Source organism: Mastomys coucha, unplaced genomic scaffold (genome assembly GCF_008632895.1).
Source record: "Mastomys coucha isolate ucsf_1 unplaced genomic scaffold, UCSF_Mcou_1 pScaffold21, whole genome shotgun sequence".
Lineage (NCBI taxonomy): Eukaryota > Metazoa > Chordata > Mammalia > Rodentia > Muridae > Mastomys > Mastomys coucha.
The window spans coordinates 179,211,890-179,227,483 of NW_022196904.1; the positions used below are offsets into that span (position 1 = coordinate 179,211,890).

The following is a 15,594-nucleotide window of genomic DNA, read 5'->3' on the forward strand; positions in this document are numbered from 1 at the left end:
CCCCCCCCCCCCCCCCCCCGCCTCCCATGGGCCTTCTCCTAGCAGTAGGTGTGCCGGCTGTGGTAGGACCACTAGGGAAGCTGGAACATGTAGAGACCTCCGCTGTTCTCTTCCTGAACTGTTCCTAGATAATTGTGATGGGGATTGGGGTGGGGATTCCCTTCTATACTTGTACAGAAAAGTGATAGGACATCCAGAATGAAGTGGATCACTGTAATCAGTATTGTTGATCTGCTGGGTCACACACATGCTTGTGAGTGAGGGCGCGCCCACACACACACACACACACACACACACACACACACACTATGCTTGTTTGGGTTGTGATAGGGCTGGAATTCTGCTAAATGAGACACAATGCGAAAGCATTAGAAACAAGGCCATGCAGCCAAATCCAGCCCAGCGTCCTGCTTAGGCTATTCCTAAGTGCAGTGTCTGAATCGTCTGTTTTCCGTCAGGCCGAGCTGCAGAAGCTGAGGCAGCAAGCCCTGGAGACCAAACACTTCATTGAGAAGCAGGAGGTGGAAGAGAGGAAACTCTTGCGCATCATTGCCGAGGCTGATGGGGAAAGAGTGAGGCAGAAGAAGGAACTGGACCAGGTAGGAACTCCGTCGCCCTCGCCCCCTCTAGCAACCGTGAGTCCTTCGCTCTTTGCAAGCCATGTTTGAAGATGAGCAGCCGAGTCTTGGGCTGACAGCAAAATAGTCACCCATTCCACTCAGTTGGGAGCACTTCTTAGTATCAGTTACTTGGCTAAGCACGGGTCTTTGTTTTCAGAGAACTTAAGCTCTCATAGAATATAGTTGTTCATTTATAATTGCTGTTCATAATTAAATGATAGAAACTTCACTGTATAATTTTACCATTAGAATTTTTTTTAAAAAAAGTTTTTGAAATGGTCTTCCTATGTAGCCTAGGCTGGTTTTTAATTGGTTGCTTCAAGAGCTGACCTACCAGAAAAGCATTTAGAGTTAAACATTTTCCAGAGCTCCCAGGGACTAAACTACCAACCAAAGAATACACATGGAGGGACCCATGGCTCCAGCTGCATATGTAGCAGAGGATGGCCTTGTTTAGCATCAATAGGCGAGGTCCTTGGTCCTGTGAAGGCTTGATGCCCTAGCATAGGGGTATGCTGGGGCGGTGAGGCAGGAGTGGATGGGTGGGTGGGGAGCACCCCTGTGGCAGCAGGGGGAGGGGATGGGAAGGAGGGTTTTTGGAGATGAAACCAGGAAGGGGGATAACATTTGAAATGTAAATAAATAAAATAACCAATAAAAAGTAAAAAAAAAAAAAAATGGGTTGGGTGTGCTGGAGCAATGACTCAGTAGTTAAGAGCACTGGTTATTCTTCCAGAGGACCAGGGTTCAATGCTCGGAACCCACATGTTGGCTCACAGCTGTCTAACCCCAATCCCAGGGGATTTGATGCTCTCCTCTCTTCTGGCCTCTGTGAGCACTGTACACACCCAATACATGGCAAAGGAGCAGGAAAACACTCATGCACATAAAAAGAAAAAAAAAAGAAAAACCTAGAAAAACAAACAGAAGGACACAGCTTCAGGCCAAGCATCACTGGGTCATCAGACCGTGGCTATGGCAACTGGAGGAGTGGCATGTTGAGTATCTTATGGGATGCTGCCAGTGTCCTCCCTGTGGGCATGTGGGAACACTCATATAGATGTTTGTGGATGAAGTGGATGCTGTTGTCATGGTGAAAAGAGAGAACTTTCTTTCATTCCAAGTGGCCATGTGTTTCCAGGTCATCAGTGAGAGAGACATCCTGGGGTCTCAACTTGTTCGGCGCAATGATGAGTTAGCCTTGCTATATGAGAAGATTAAGATCCAACAGTCAGTGTTGAACAAAGGCGAGACCCAGTACAACCAGCGGGTGGAGGACATGCGCATCCTCAAACTGGAGATCAAGAAGCTTCGCAGGGAGAAGGGGATCCTTGCCAGGAGTGTGGCTAACGTGGAGGAACTCAGGTAAAAGGAGGTCATGGGGGTTTTCAGGGAGACCCCACAAAATGCCCTTTATGTGTGTGTGTGTGTGTGTTTTAGCACATTGTGCAAAAAACCAAACCAAACCAAACCAAACCAAAACATAGACTTCACAGGATGAAAGAGTCATTGAATAAGAATGTTTCCATAAAGTTTCCTCTTTCAAAAGGAAAATTCAAATCAAAGCATAAACACAAGCAAACCAGCGACAATCCAGAAGTTTTTTCCTCCTCAACAAATTCTTTGGAATTCCTTTAATCAGGCAGTATGCAAGAGATGGAGCACCAATATTCAAGTGCCATCTTGTTAATGTGCACAGGTCTTCCCTGGACTAATGTAGAAACTGGGAAGATGTGGAAAGCTTGATTCTCTTCCTTCCTCTCTGTAAATCTTTTTCCTTACGAGGCAGCCAACTTCCTGCCTGACTCCTGACCCCTCCTTTGCAGCTTCCCCTTAGCTCACTGAGTTCCTTGTTTTAAAACTCACACCACTTTGGATCTATTGGGAAAACATGTTTCCTATGGGCCACCAAAGGGAACTGAAGGAGAGTTCTGACATTTCCTTGGCGACTCTCACTGTCAGAAGGATGCTGTTTGGGTCTGCCTCTTGTGCTACTTAGAAGAAAAGATACTTCTGATATTCAGATGCTGGAGTTGTGAGTCTGCCACAATCAAAGATGGATTAACGCTTTTGGTTTTGGGCTTGTTTGTCTTTCAGATGATGAATGTAGCCCATCTTCATTGTAGGAAATGCAGGAAAAATACAAAAAAGGGATTAGGAACACCACGCATAACGTTATTACTCAGAGAGAACACCATTGATGTTGGAGAAAAATGGGCTCATTCTAAGTGGCCACTGAATAATCTTAAGGACCAGATTCTTTGTCAGCCCTGAGTTATTTTTATGGCACACAAGAAGGACCAAATTCGATCCATTCCTAGTCAATAATACTAGTTTGTTGATAATGGATTTTATTTCCCTTTCCAAGGAGAGGAACATCTCATAAAGGACGGAGGCAAAGCAGCCTTTCTGTCTACCAGCTGTGTGACCTTGGGCAAATAGCTCAATGTCTCTGAGGTCTGGGCTTGTAATTACCGTTAAAGGTAGAAACAAAGGTGATGTGACTCACAGAGTCCCCTGAACAGTGAGTGCTCAAATACCGGAGCTTGTACCTCTGCCTTTCTCTTCCAATGATGCGCTAGAAAAACAAAGTGTTAAAAATATGCTTTTAATTCTAAGCAGCTTGTTCTGCACTCCCCGTTGAGAGAACATCATGCAGTTAATTCTAATGGTTTGTCTTGTTAATGAGGGGAAGTTGTATTATTGGTTTAAATGAAGCAATTAAGTCAGAGAGATAGCGTCATGTTCGTAAGTCTCCACACCCACAGCAGATGTGGACAGATAGCAATGTCTTTATTACATGAGTCAAAGCAAACGTTCGTCTTTTCTCCTCCCAACCAAGGTTCTGGTGAATGGGGTGACTCGGGGTCCCGAGCATGGCCGTGACAGTCTACCTATTAACTAGAGGCACCTGAGGATTTTAGAGAAGCGTTTGAAACAAAGCTGGGGTTTCAGGACTTTTTCTTTTCAGCCCCCTGTGCCTGGCAGCTGTGGGACGCAAGGGGCTTCCTGTCTTCAGAGCTCCAAGTTCAGCGTCTCCGAGTCCTCTTGCACATCAGAGTTGCCTGCAGGGCCGTTTACACCTATGGAATACAGGCCCTGCAGCAGATCCCATAGAGCAGAAGCCCTCTGGTGAATGGGTCCAGGCAAAGGGATGCTGTACAGTGAAGATGGAGGTGGGAGGCCATAGGTGGTGTTGGCTTCTTGCTCGTGCCCGTGCCTTGACTTGCTGTCAGGTGTGGAGCTTGCAATGTAGAGTATTCACTGACTGATACCCTGGAGACAGTTTCACTGAAACACTGAAATGTTTGTGTCTTAGGACCCTTGTGATTCACTTCCCCACCTGGTTCCTTTCATAGGCCTCTACATTCCCTGAACATTCAGAATCAAGAGTCTAAAGGCTGCTGTGGTTCAGAGCTAAGGCAGTTCTTGAACTCCAAAGGAATTAGCATCCCTTGTCCCCTGCCTAGGTTGGGGAAGCCGGCCTCTCTCAGTGCTAACAAGTTTCCTACTTCCAGCTTTTTATGCCAGATACATTGTGTCTACAGTAGTTAACTCATTAACTTTTGCTTAGGTGTGCATGTCATATGCATGCGTGTGTGGAGCACACGGGTGAGTGTGCACACGTGGGTGTGTGGACCAGGGGTTGGTATTCAGTGTTTTCCTCTATGAGTTTTCGCTTGATTTATGGAGATCCGTCTCTTGCTTGAATCTAGAGCCCACAGATCCAGCTTGACTGGCTAGCCAGCTGATCTCCTGGGGGATCTCCTGCCTCAGTCTCTCCAGTGGTGGGATTACAGGCAGGTCGACATACCTGGTTGGCTTTTACATGGGTTCTGGGAATTTGAACTCTGGTCTTCATGGTTTCAGGGCAAGTGCCTTATGCCCTGAGCCATCTCCCCAGCCCTCTGTAGCAAAGACAGCACATTCAAGAGAAGTTCTTTGCCAAATCAAGCTTGTCTTCTCCAGGCAGGAGCTGTACCACATGCAGAGAGAATTCCTGAAGGAAAGGACAAGGTGCCGAGCCCTGGAGGAGGAGCTGGAGAACCCCATGAACGTGCACAGATGGAGAAAGCTTGAGGTAAGACCTGCTACCGCATCCTCCCTGTCCCCAGCCCTCCTCAACACCCACTCAAGGCTCCTAACCTAAAACACGTGGAGAAGTCCCTTTGATTTGATGGTATGAAAATTGTCACCTACAGGGTTAAGACTGGATCAGAGGTAAATTGGGCTGTTTTAGAACCAGATGGTTAGTTTGAGTTTGGTTTTTTAAAAATCTTAGACAAAATCCTACGTGTCCCCCCAAAAGGCCCTGTGGAAACTGTACATTGCTTTCATTAATGGAGATGCATTTTGCTTTTCAGGCAGTTTTGGGATTGCATTGACTATTAATTGCCTTTAGCAATGTCTCCCACCAACATCTTAGCCATTTTCCAACTGGGTTTGCATTCTTCCATTTCCTACAGGAAATATGGTTTTGAGACCCAGTCTTTTTTAAAGGCCTAAATTTTGTTAGTCAAACCTTCTCTCTTAGGATCTGAGGACACAGCCCAAGTCCCATTGGAGAGGATGGCTAATCAGCTTCTAGTTTTATTCTGTGGCCTCCTGCTAGTCATCACTACCAGCTCTGCAGATCACAATGACAAACTCTGCTTAGTCAAGACAAGGACAGACCTCTCCTTCAGTTGTACATAGCATTGTGGGTATTAGAAAAGACTTTGAGTAGCTGACCAATTAAAATGTTGAGATATATAAGCCTAAAGCACAAGAAAGTTCAGGGTAAAGTGGAAATCATCCAAATAGGATTTTATTTTTATTTACTTTTAATGAAGAAACTATTAAAGATAATGCATTTAAAATTGTGTAAACACAAGGCCTGAATTTTAACAACATCCAGGGCTGCCAAGTGAATGTGTGCCAAAGCCTGTCCAGCTATACGGGCATCAGCCGGTGCTGTGTAAGCAGAATTGGAGCCATTGAAATAGCTTCTTTATCCCTCTGCAGTGCCCAAAGTGGTACAGCCTCCTAACCTGGATCTGCCTGGGAGGTGGAGTTAAAGTCTCGCACCTGCTTTCCATCACATGTCTTTATTCCATGCGTTTGCACATAGATCTTGGAAATTTCCAACTCCATGTCAATTTCTATTTTTTTTAAAAAAATGAAGGACTCTGGGAGGTGGTTGAAAGTATCCAGCTGCTAGATTAATTCCAAGTGTCAGTGTGGCTGAAAGCAAAGCTTTGGCTCCAAGTCCCGAGGACAGATGATCAGCTCGTACCTGTAGCTCTTGTCTGAGTAGAGCACACTCAGCTACTGAAGGCGCATCAGAGCTGTTCAGGTTGATGGTTCCATTTGAACGCTAAAGGCCACAGCCGTGTTCTGCTACCTCCTGTTCGCAGACGCTCCATCTTGCAACCCTTCCCCATGGTGTGCTGTATTGAGTCATCTGGTTGACAATGACCAGAGGGGAATCCCAAGGCTGAGTGAATTCAGGAAGTTGTCCCTATGGAAACCGGAGATGGGAGGGAAACCCCAGACTATCATGATGAAAACCATAGCCTTTGCAGCAGGGCGCATCTCAAATCCAGCTTGGACCCTTCCTAGCCTTTGCAAATGGCCTCTCTGCCCCCAAGTTCTCCTGTCTGTAAAAAGGGGACGGAAGGCTGACATGGTCTCCCTGCTGTCATGTGATGTAACATGTGATATGACATGGAAAGCACGAAGCATCACGCATGGCTGCATGATGATCAGGACCATCCTTCCTGATGGAACAAACGTACTCACTTTCCATCTGTGGGTTAATCAGAGCCGTAGTGAGGACTGCGGGAGGGCGTGGTCCGCCTTTGGGAGCTTCCCGGCTGGGCCATCTGCTTCACCCTTTCTCTTTGGATTTAATTCTTTGTGTACTAGGTCTTCCACGTGGCAAAGGCATTTTAATAAAAGAATAATTATCGCACACAGACTGATGAGATTGAAAGTGATGCTATCTCCTGCTGTTCTCCTGGGACAGGCCAGCGACCCTGGTACCTTCGAGCTGATCCAGAAAATCCACACCCTGCAGAAGCGACTCATCAGCAAGACCGAAGAGGTGGTAGAGAAAGAGCTGCTTCTTCAGGTAAGAGTTGCACGGCCTGGGCTCCCCCGGCAAGCACAGCAGTCTCCAGGATCCTTAGAATTGGTGATTTGTGGTGTTGCAAGCCCCGTCTTAAACTGTAGATGGCAACAGCGACTCACACACAGAGAACAAACAGCCTAATTAATTGTTCTTTTACTCTGCGATCACTGACACTTCAAGAATCCTAGGAAATTAAGTTCAAGGCTAGACTTACTGCAGTCGGGTAACATGAACGTTTCTGCCCCCCCCCCCACTTTTCCTATGGTTCCATTTGTCCAATTACTTTAACTGATTTTCTTCCTATCTTCATGTGCTGTGAAGTGCTGTGATTTCAATTTTGAAAACAGTTTTCGTATAGTGCACTCATGATCTGTCCACGGGAGGATCTGGAAAGTGAAATGTGAAAGGATCTGTGTGAGTGAAATGGAGAGATGTGTTTGAGGATGTGGGGGTGGGTACGCACAGAGATGAGGCATGGGCACTCTAGCGCACAGTCGTGGGAAGGCTAGAGATGAGGCATGGGCACACTAGCGCACAGTCATGGGAAGGCTAGAAGAGGAAGAAGCTGGGCATCTTATAGCCATCCACCAGAAACAGGTTTTCTCAGTAAATCTTAATCATGCCTCTCTGACTAGACCAGCTGGCCAACAAGCTCCCAGTATCCGCTCACCTCAACCCTCCCAGTAGCTGGGCTGCTGGCATGCATACCCTTGCTTGGGTTTTACATGGGTGCTAGGATTCAAACCTAGGTCCTCACACTCAGATGTTAAGGGATCTTACCCACTGAGCCATCATCTCCCCATGCTGGCTTTGAGAACTTTGGGAAGCACATTCCAGCATTTAATCAGTCATTGTTGTAGCTGGGGCCTGGGGAATCAAGGAGGAGGCAAGGCCGGCATCAGGTGGCCTGAATTGGCTTTCTGCTTCGGCTGGCTTGCAGCTATTTGATTTCGAGTTGTCTGCACCTGAGGTTCTCAGCCTACGTTAAAGACAACAATAGAACCCATGAAAATGCATGCTTGGAGGCATTGAAAGACCTCAGCATTACACTCAGTCTGCAGGAAATATCAGTTCCAAAGCCTGTGACTTTAACTGTTGGGTGACCATTAGTAGGTGTAGGAACTTCCACACATGTGTCTTACTCCTCTCTTCTGCTCTGTGTTTGACCTTAGACATGTTTCCCCTAACGTTGGCTGGACAGTGCACCACACAGCAATACAGACATCCCGGACCCAGTGGTGTGGGCTTTGTATTTTCCTCCTCTCTTAGAGATGAGCAGGGTGGCGGAGAAGTCAGGGTTTGGAGTGAGAAAGCTCTTGTCATCAATAGTTGATGGTCCAGTAGTTGGGGAGAATCATAGACGGTTTTCAAACATTGGTTTCCCTTTCCGTAAAGCAGAGGTAACAGTGCCAGTTCTCTCTGAGGGAACTTACCTAACTTGGCAGGTCTTGCAAAGGTAGCCCAGGCTCTGGGGACTCACCAGAGTGTGAACTGGGATTCTAAAATGTCATTATAGTGCACCATCCCCAAGCCAGGCAGCTGGGGAGCGAATGCCTGGGACTCGAGCTACCAGAACCCCCACCTGTCTTGGCCTCACTCTCTCGTTACTGGTTCTGTTCTGTTACTGGTGCCACTCTGTAAAATATAAAGAGAATCAAACCTTATGTTGTATCAAAACTCAGTTTTTAAAATAATTTGTTTTGTATTTTTTAGAGAGTTTGTCCTATACTACATTTGTTGCCATAACTAAGGAAACGTGCATGTGTGCATACCTGTGTAGATTTACGTGCACCACATGAGTTCAGGTATCTGTGGGGACCAGAAGGCTCTGATCCCCTGGAACTGGACCTCCAGGCAGTTGTGAGCCTCCTGAGTGGCAGCTGGGAACCACACCTCGGTCCTCTGCAAGGGCAGTAGGTGTTCCTAACCACTGAGCCATCTCTCCAGCTCCTGGCATTTTACTTTGTTACTTCCCTCCTCCTACACGCTTTGGATTTTCCCCGTTCTTCTATTGTATTCAAGCAGATGCACAGTGGTGGTTCTCTCCTCTCTTTCCCCCTGCCTTCTTATCTCCCCTCTTTCTCATTTCATCTCCTTTTTTTCTTAGTGTCGAGGACTGAACCATGCGTATTTGGGGAAAGAGTTTTGGCACTGAACTACCCACAGCCCTTTCATTTTCTTATAGAAGCATTTGAACCAGTGAAGTATGTTTTAAGTAACACTCAGGTTGCTCCCCGCGGGTCTTGATATATACGGTGTTTTTATTTGGTTGTAAAGCTTTTCTCCTTTAAGGATTCCTCCTCCATTGAGAAGAAGTCTGAAGATCCCCACTTCTCCACTCACGAGAGTCTCTAAGGTCTTCAGATCTATGCATATCGGGGTTAAACGTTCCTGATGATCTTTTCCTTTTCATTGAGGATTGTTGTAGATGTGCTCTTTAGAATCCAACACCGGCTTTGAGCATAAATGATCTTTTAGAAGTAACCGATCCCTGGGGTTAAAAAAAGATAAGAGTGTTTGACATGTTCTCTAAACTCAGAGATCCACCTGCCTCTGCCACCTGCCTCTGCCTCCCCAGTTAAGATGGATGCTGTAATGCCCAGGTTGACTTCTTACTATAGTGTTATTTTTTTTAACTTCAAGTACATTTTTGGTATGATCATAAGGTGAGCAAAAGGGTATAATTTTTATTCTTCTCTGGGGGAATTATTTCTTCAATATTATATGGAAACTTTCACAAGAATGCTAAAATTCATATAATATTAATATAGCCCTGCCAGCAAGGTTCTTTAAAATGATATCTTTATATTTTTGAATTTTGGGGTTTCTTTGTATTTTGGGAAAAATCCCTTGTTTAAAAAAATACCACTTGGCTCTGTTTATGTTTTGGCTGATGTTCTTAGCTCATTAGTGTTTACCATGGTTCATTTCTATCTTCTTATTTCTCAGTATTTGATCCTTATTTATTTTTAGTGCGTGTGTGTGTGTGTCTGTCTGTATGCATGTACATGTGTGTGTGCGTGCGTGTGTGTGCATGTATGTATACGTGTGTGTGCATGTGTGTGCGCGTGTGTGTGCATGTACGTGTGTATGTACGTGTGTGTGTGTGCGTGTGTGTGCATGTGCATGTGTGTGCGTGTGTATGTACGTGTGTATGTGTGTGTGTGCATGTATGTGCATGTGTATGTGTGCGTGTGTATGTACGTGTGTATGTGTGTGTGTGCATGTGTGTGCCTGTGCCTGTGTATGTGCATGTGCATGTGTGTGTGTATGCATGTATGTGCATGTGCATGTGTGTATGTGTGCATGTGTGTGTGCATGTGCGCACACGTGTGTGTGCATGTACATGTGTATGTACGTGTGTGTGCGTGTGTGCATGTGCGTGTGTGTGTGTGTATGTATGTGTGTATGTGTGTGTGCATGTGTGTGTGCCTGTGTGTGTGTGCCTGTGTGTGCATATGTGTATGCATGTATGTGCGTGTGCATGTGTGTGTGCGTGCATGCATGTGCGTGTGTGTGCATGTGTGTGTGCGCACACGTGCGTGTGTGTGTGTGTGTGTGTGCTTCATGTATATCTGAGTGCAGGCAAGCATTCTATAACATTGTATGGCAGTCTCGGGACAGCAGGGAGCTTGTTCTCTCCTTCCACCATGGGATGTACAGATGGAATTTGGGTCATTTGTTCGGGGACCTATGTGCCTAAATTTGTTTCTGTCAGGTTCCCTAGGCAATGTCGCTTGTTTAGAGTGATATCTTTATGTCAAGCTCCTAACTTGGAGCTCTTTGTACCACTTAGCATGTATTGGGATCCTAGACTTGTGACAGAAGTTTGGTAGCTTTCCATTCTGAGAAGAACTATATTTTTTTCCAAGGAGATTCCCAAAAGATATGGATTTCCCTGGCAAAGGTAGGACATTTATTTCTATCTTTTTGCTTTTGTTGTGACTCTTTTTTTTTTTTTTTTTTTTTTTTTTTTTTTTTTTTTTTTGGCTTTTTCGAGACAGGGTTTCTCCGTGTAGCCCTGGCTGTCCTGGAACTCACTCTGTAGACCAGGCTGGCCTCGAACTCAGAAATCCGCCTGCCTCTGCCTCCCAAGTGCTGGGATTAAAGGCGTGCGCCACCACCGCCCGGCTTTGTTGTGACTCTTATATGAAGGAGTCTCAGTCACATCTTTCCATTTACATAGTCCCAGACCCTTACTTACCCCTGTCCTCCTGTGGCCTCTCAGATCCAGGCCTCTTACTGAGTGTCCCCTCAAGGGACAGCTGCCGAATGTCACTGTCCACTACTTCAAACACAGGAATGCTTTGGATTTTGACATTTGAGCAAACTACAGACTGCTTTGTGGTAAAAGCATGAGCGTCTAATGTTTTCTATAAACACCAGAGTTCAAGGTGTCAGATTATTTTTTGGTATATAGTTTGATATATGGTCATCAATGAGAATTGTGTTGGTTTGAGTGAGAAATGTCCCCTATAGGCTCAGGCACGTGAACACTTGGCTCCCAGTTGGCGGCACTGTTTGCAGTGAGAAGTTTAAGAGGTGCAGCCTTGCTGGAGGAAGTACGTCACAGGAGGTGGGCTTTGAGAGCCTGCAGCTTCATCCTACTTCCGGTTCTCTCTCTCGGCTCCATACTGCAGATGTAGATGTGATCTTCCTGTTTCCCGAGCCTGCCTCCAAGCCTGTGGCTTGCTGCCATGCCTAGCAGCCATGATAGACTCTCATCCTCCCGGAGCTATAAGCCCAAACAAACTCTTCCTTCTGTAAGTTGCTTTGGTGATGGTCACAGCCAACAGAAAAGTAAGCAATGTAGAAGTCTCAACTCTTTTCTTCCCCATCTGTAAATCTGAGGCAATAATAATAATTTCCCACATCCAAGCGGAGAAGAGTGTTTAGTTATCATTAACAGTGACATCATTAACATTGATCATTTTATTAATAATACCGATGTCTGTCAGCAAAAAGTTTTTATAGATCTCCAAAGTCTCACTTTCTTTTTTTTGAGCAGCCCCTTATTTAGTCTTTTATGATTGGCTGTTACAAAGTCCCTTGGCAGTCATGTATCCCCAGGCGACAAGACTTGTTATGCTGGCAAAGCAGGAAATGCTCCAAGGATTGATCATTCTCTTAGCTTTATGTGTTTTATTAACCTATTAGAAAAGTTCTCAGCACTTATAGGAGAAATTCTTTACAATTTTGAAGATTTCTGGTTGTGCTTTTTTTTTTTTTTTTGAGTCCCAGAATAACTTTTAGGTGATGATTTTTCTGTGTCATGGCATGGAGAGGCTCCACAACTTCTAAGCAGCAGATAAAATGGAAGACATTTTCCCTCCAGCTAGACTTAAGAGTTCCTTAAGAAAGGCACTTCCTATTTATCTCCCTGGCTTCTCTTCCTGCTCAGGACTCTACACACAGACATTTTTAGTCATTTGCTGGTTGCTCTTATAAAATGCAACAATGCTGCTCTTATAAAATGCAACAATGTTGCTCTTATAAAAAGCGACAATGTAGCTCTTATAAAAAGCAACAATGTTGCTCTTATAAAAAGCGACGGCAAGAGCAACTTAAGGGAGAAAGGGTTTCTTTTGTTGTCTTCTTTTTCTGGCTCACAGGTCAGAGGGACACAGTTCACCTTATGAGGGGTGACAGGGGAGTGGCAGGGGAACTGTGACATGGCAGCTGACAGGGAAAGTATAGAAGCAGGAGCAAGAGGTTGTCTGGTAGCTATGTACCAGCATCCAGGAAGCAGAGAGTGAAACGGAAGTGGAGTCATGCTATAATGCCTCTAGGCTTGCTCCCAGTAACCCAGTTCCTCTAGTGAGGCTCCACATCCTAAAGGGGCCACAGCCTTCCCAAACAGTGCCACAAGATGGGTTTGAAGAGTTCAAACATCTTATCTTATAGAAGACAATTCTCATTCAAGACATAAACACCCAGCTGACCCCATATCCTTGAATTATTACTGTGAATGGCCATTTCCTCTTCAGGCCATTTCCTCTTCCTAGATAAGATGTCTTTAATGAAGTTTGATCAAGATGCCTTCATGTCCTGTTCACATCATACCTGCAATTGATGAAATTATTATAACCGTGGCTTGCATTTTATGCTTGCATGTGTGTTCATGTGTGCCAGTGCATGTGTGTGTGTAGGTATCTGTGGAGGTTAGGGATCAATTTTAGTTATTGTAATTTTAGTTAGCTATCTACTGTGTGTTTTGAGAGAGGGTCTTTCATTGGCCTAGACTTACTGAGTAGGCCAGGATGGCAGAGTAGAGAGCTCCAAGGATCCTGTCTCTCTCTTCCCAGTACTGGGATTCTAGTCATATGCCACAACACTTGACTGTTTCATGTAAGTCCTGGGACTTAGACTCGTAGGTCCTCACATTTATTCAGCAAGTACTTTATCAGCAAAAGTCCCCCCCCACCCCCAGCCCGCCATTATGTACTTGACACTTCTCTGCTAGACTGCCAAAAAGGCATTTGTTTTTCTTCCAAAGGTGCCTTCTGTGTTTGTCTGTCGATTATCACGGCCCTAGTACTATCCCTGCTAATGTCTGTCCAGTGACTGATACATGCTGCAGGCATGGTGGTTCTCTGAGAAGTTGTTCATCTTATAGATGTTGGATTCTCATCTTGGGCCAGTGGGACAGGGACCTGTTCTTCCTGTTGTCTCGACACTTCATTATTAACGTTACAGGGGTTTGGGATTTGCCTTTGGTTTATGACTCTGTCTGCGATGCCTTTGTGTGTAGAGGCAGGCTGACTCCCGTGCGTGCACTCAAAGTCCGTTCCTCCTTGTGGGTTGAGTTGACAATGGTTCTCGAGCTTTAACTTGCAATTTGCTGGGACGATGGAGAAGTATTGGAAACTTAGGCATGTATGGGAAGACTGGCTTGCTGTTGTCTACCAGGCTTCTCTCCTGTAAATGTTTCCTACTTAAGGAAGCCTGTGCAATTGAAACATACTTGCATATGCCACTGCTGTTACTCCACTCAGGCCTCGAACCTCTCCAGTCCACAGGATTAATAACTGTTGTCCTTGAAGGCATCTGTGGGATCATGCTAGCATGTGTTTGATGATGGCTGTCATATCATCATCATCATCATCATCATCATCATCATCATCATCTCCACCACCACCACCACTATGCATTCTAAATAAATAATGAGCACAGGCAAGGTGGTATAAGTATAGGAAGCTTAACTTTTTGCTGGAGGCACTTGCAAGCATAAGGATCACTTAGAGCAGCTGGGATTTTTTTCCCCTCGGTGCTTAAATAACCTTTGTTTCAGAGATGGCAAGAAATGAGAACCAGGGAAGTGAACGTTGTGTATAAAGATTGGAAATGTCCCACTCTTGTTGCTCTCAGAGTCAGAAGCAAAAGGGAGTGCTGGGGACTGTGGCATAGAGCACTATAGGGTCCTGTCTCCAGGAAGCAGCCATCAGAATCCAGTCGAGTCCAGGCTTTATATGTCACTTCGTTTTTCAAGAATAGCTAGAAATGCATTTGGTATTTGGTGTTGAGTATTACTCATCAGCAAACCTTAGGAATACCAAATGAGCCTTTGAAAACCCAGTCTGGAGAGATGGCTCAGTGGTTAAGAGTCCTGGCTGCTCTCTCAGAGGACCCAGGTTTGATTCCCAGCACCCACATGGCAGCCAACAACCATCTCTAACTCCAGTTCAAGAGACTCTGATGCCCTCCACTGGCTTCCACGGCTAGTTACACACACACACACACACACACACACACACACACACACTCACATTCACACACATATGCAGGCAAAACATAAACCAAATGCACATAAAATTAAAAAATATATATATACTAAGGTAACTTAAAGCAGAGCTTGCCTAGTGCCCTTGACAGGCAGATGGGTGGTTCATAACCCCCAGCTTCAGGGCCTGGATGGGAAGAATGAAGAAAGTCGAATGGTCAGCTTTACCTGTTTTGATCTCTTTGATCTCATTTGCTGGTTTGATTCTTTGACAAAAGTGCAAAGCCCAATGATTAAAAGGAAGCTAGTAGACAGGGAAGGAGGAGATGCACCAGGCTGGGGCAGCGTGGTAGGATGGACACCTGGAGGAGAACGGGCTGAGTCATTGTGGAATCCAGTGGCAGGGGAGGCAAAGAATGGTTTCTGGTCCAGGGTGGGTGAGCTCCATGAACGAGGAGACTTCTTAAGCCATCTCTCTCCTTGTTGCTGATGAGTCTCGCTGTATTTCATGAATCTTCCAAAACCAGAAAACAATGCCCTGAAGCATTGGAAACAACTGCAAAGATTGCTTCCACCCTTTTGTGAAGGGGCAGTGGAAACAGCTTGTGTCTGAGGGTCTACCATGACCAGTGGATTCCAGGATGAATGAAGCCAGCGTCATCCTGGTGTCAAGAGACCACCTCTTGGTCCTTTGGTTGGATGTCGTGGGACTTACTTGGCCATGCTTTGGAGTGGGCAGGGATTTCAAATGAGATCTGAGATAGAAGCTGGTCCATAGCGGTCTGGAGGGGAGTTATTAGTGACTGGTGTAAAGGAGTGGGAGAGAGAGAAAGGGAAGAGCCATTGGCCTGGGGTGGGGTGGGGTGCTGGTCGGGGAGGGAACTGGTGGGAGTCCCAGTGGTTCCTGACAGACGGATCACTGAAACAGCAGAGCACACCGCCTTCCAGGTAAGGGAGGGGAGGGCATTAGCTTACCACTCCTCTTCTGAAGGGTCTTTGCTTGTCTCCAGTATCCCATTGGAGGAGACCTGACTGGATGCAGAAAAGCTGAGTCCGTGTTAGAAGCTGGAGTTGGAAGTCAGATGCTGGAGTTAGAAGTCAGATGCTGGAGTCAGAAGTCAGATGCTGGAGTTAGAGGTCAG

General features: G+C 45.7%; 1 protein-coding gene across 1 annotated transcript in view; it reads left to right on the forward strand.

Annotated features, from left to right (window-relative positions):
* Cfap58 (cilia and flagella associated protein 58) overlaps positions 1-15,594 on the forward strand; it is a 103,640-nt gene that overhangs the window by 44,267 nt on the left and 43,779 nt on the right. Inside the window, exons 12-15 of the mRNA XM_031390638.1 lie at positions 459-599; positions 1,762-1,985; positions 4,590-4,701; positions 6,628-6,732. Coding sequence (XP_031246498.1) covers positions 459-599; positions 1,762-1,985; positions 4,590-4,701; positions 6,628-6,732 — 582 coding nt within the window. The remainder of the gene's footprint in view (positions 1-458; positions 600-1,761; positions 1,986-4,589; positions 4,702-6,627; positions 6,733-15,594) is intronic.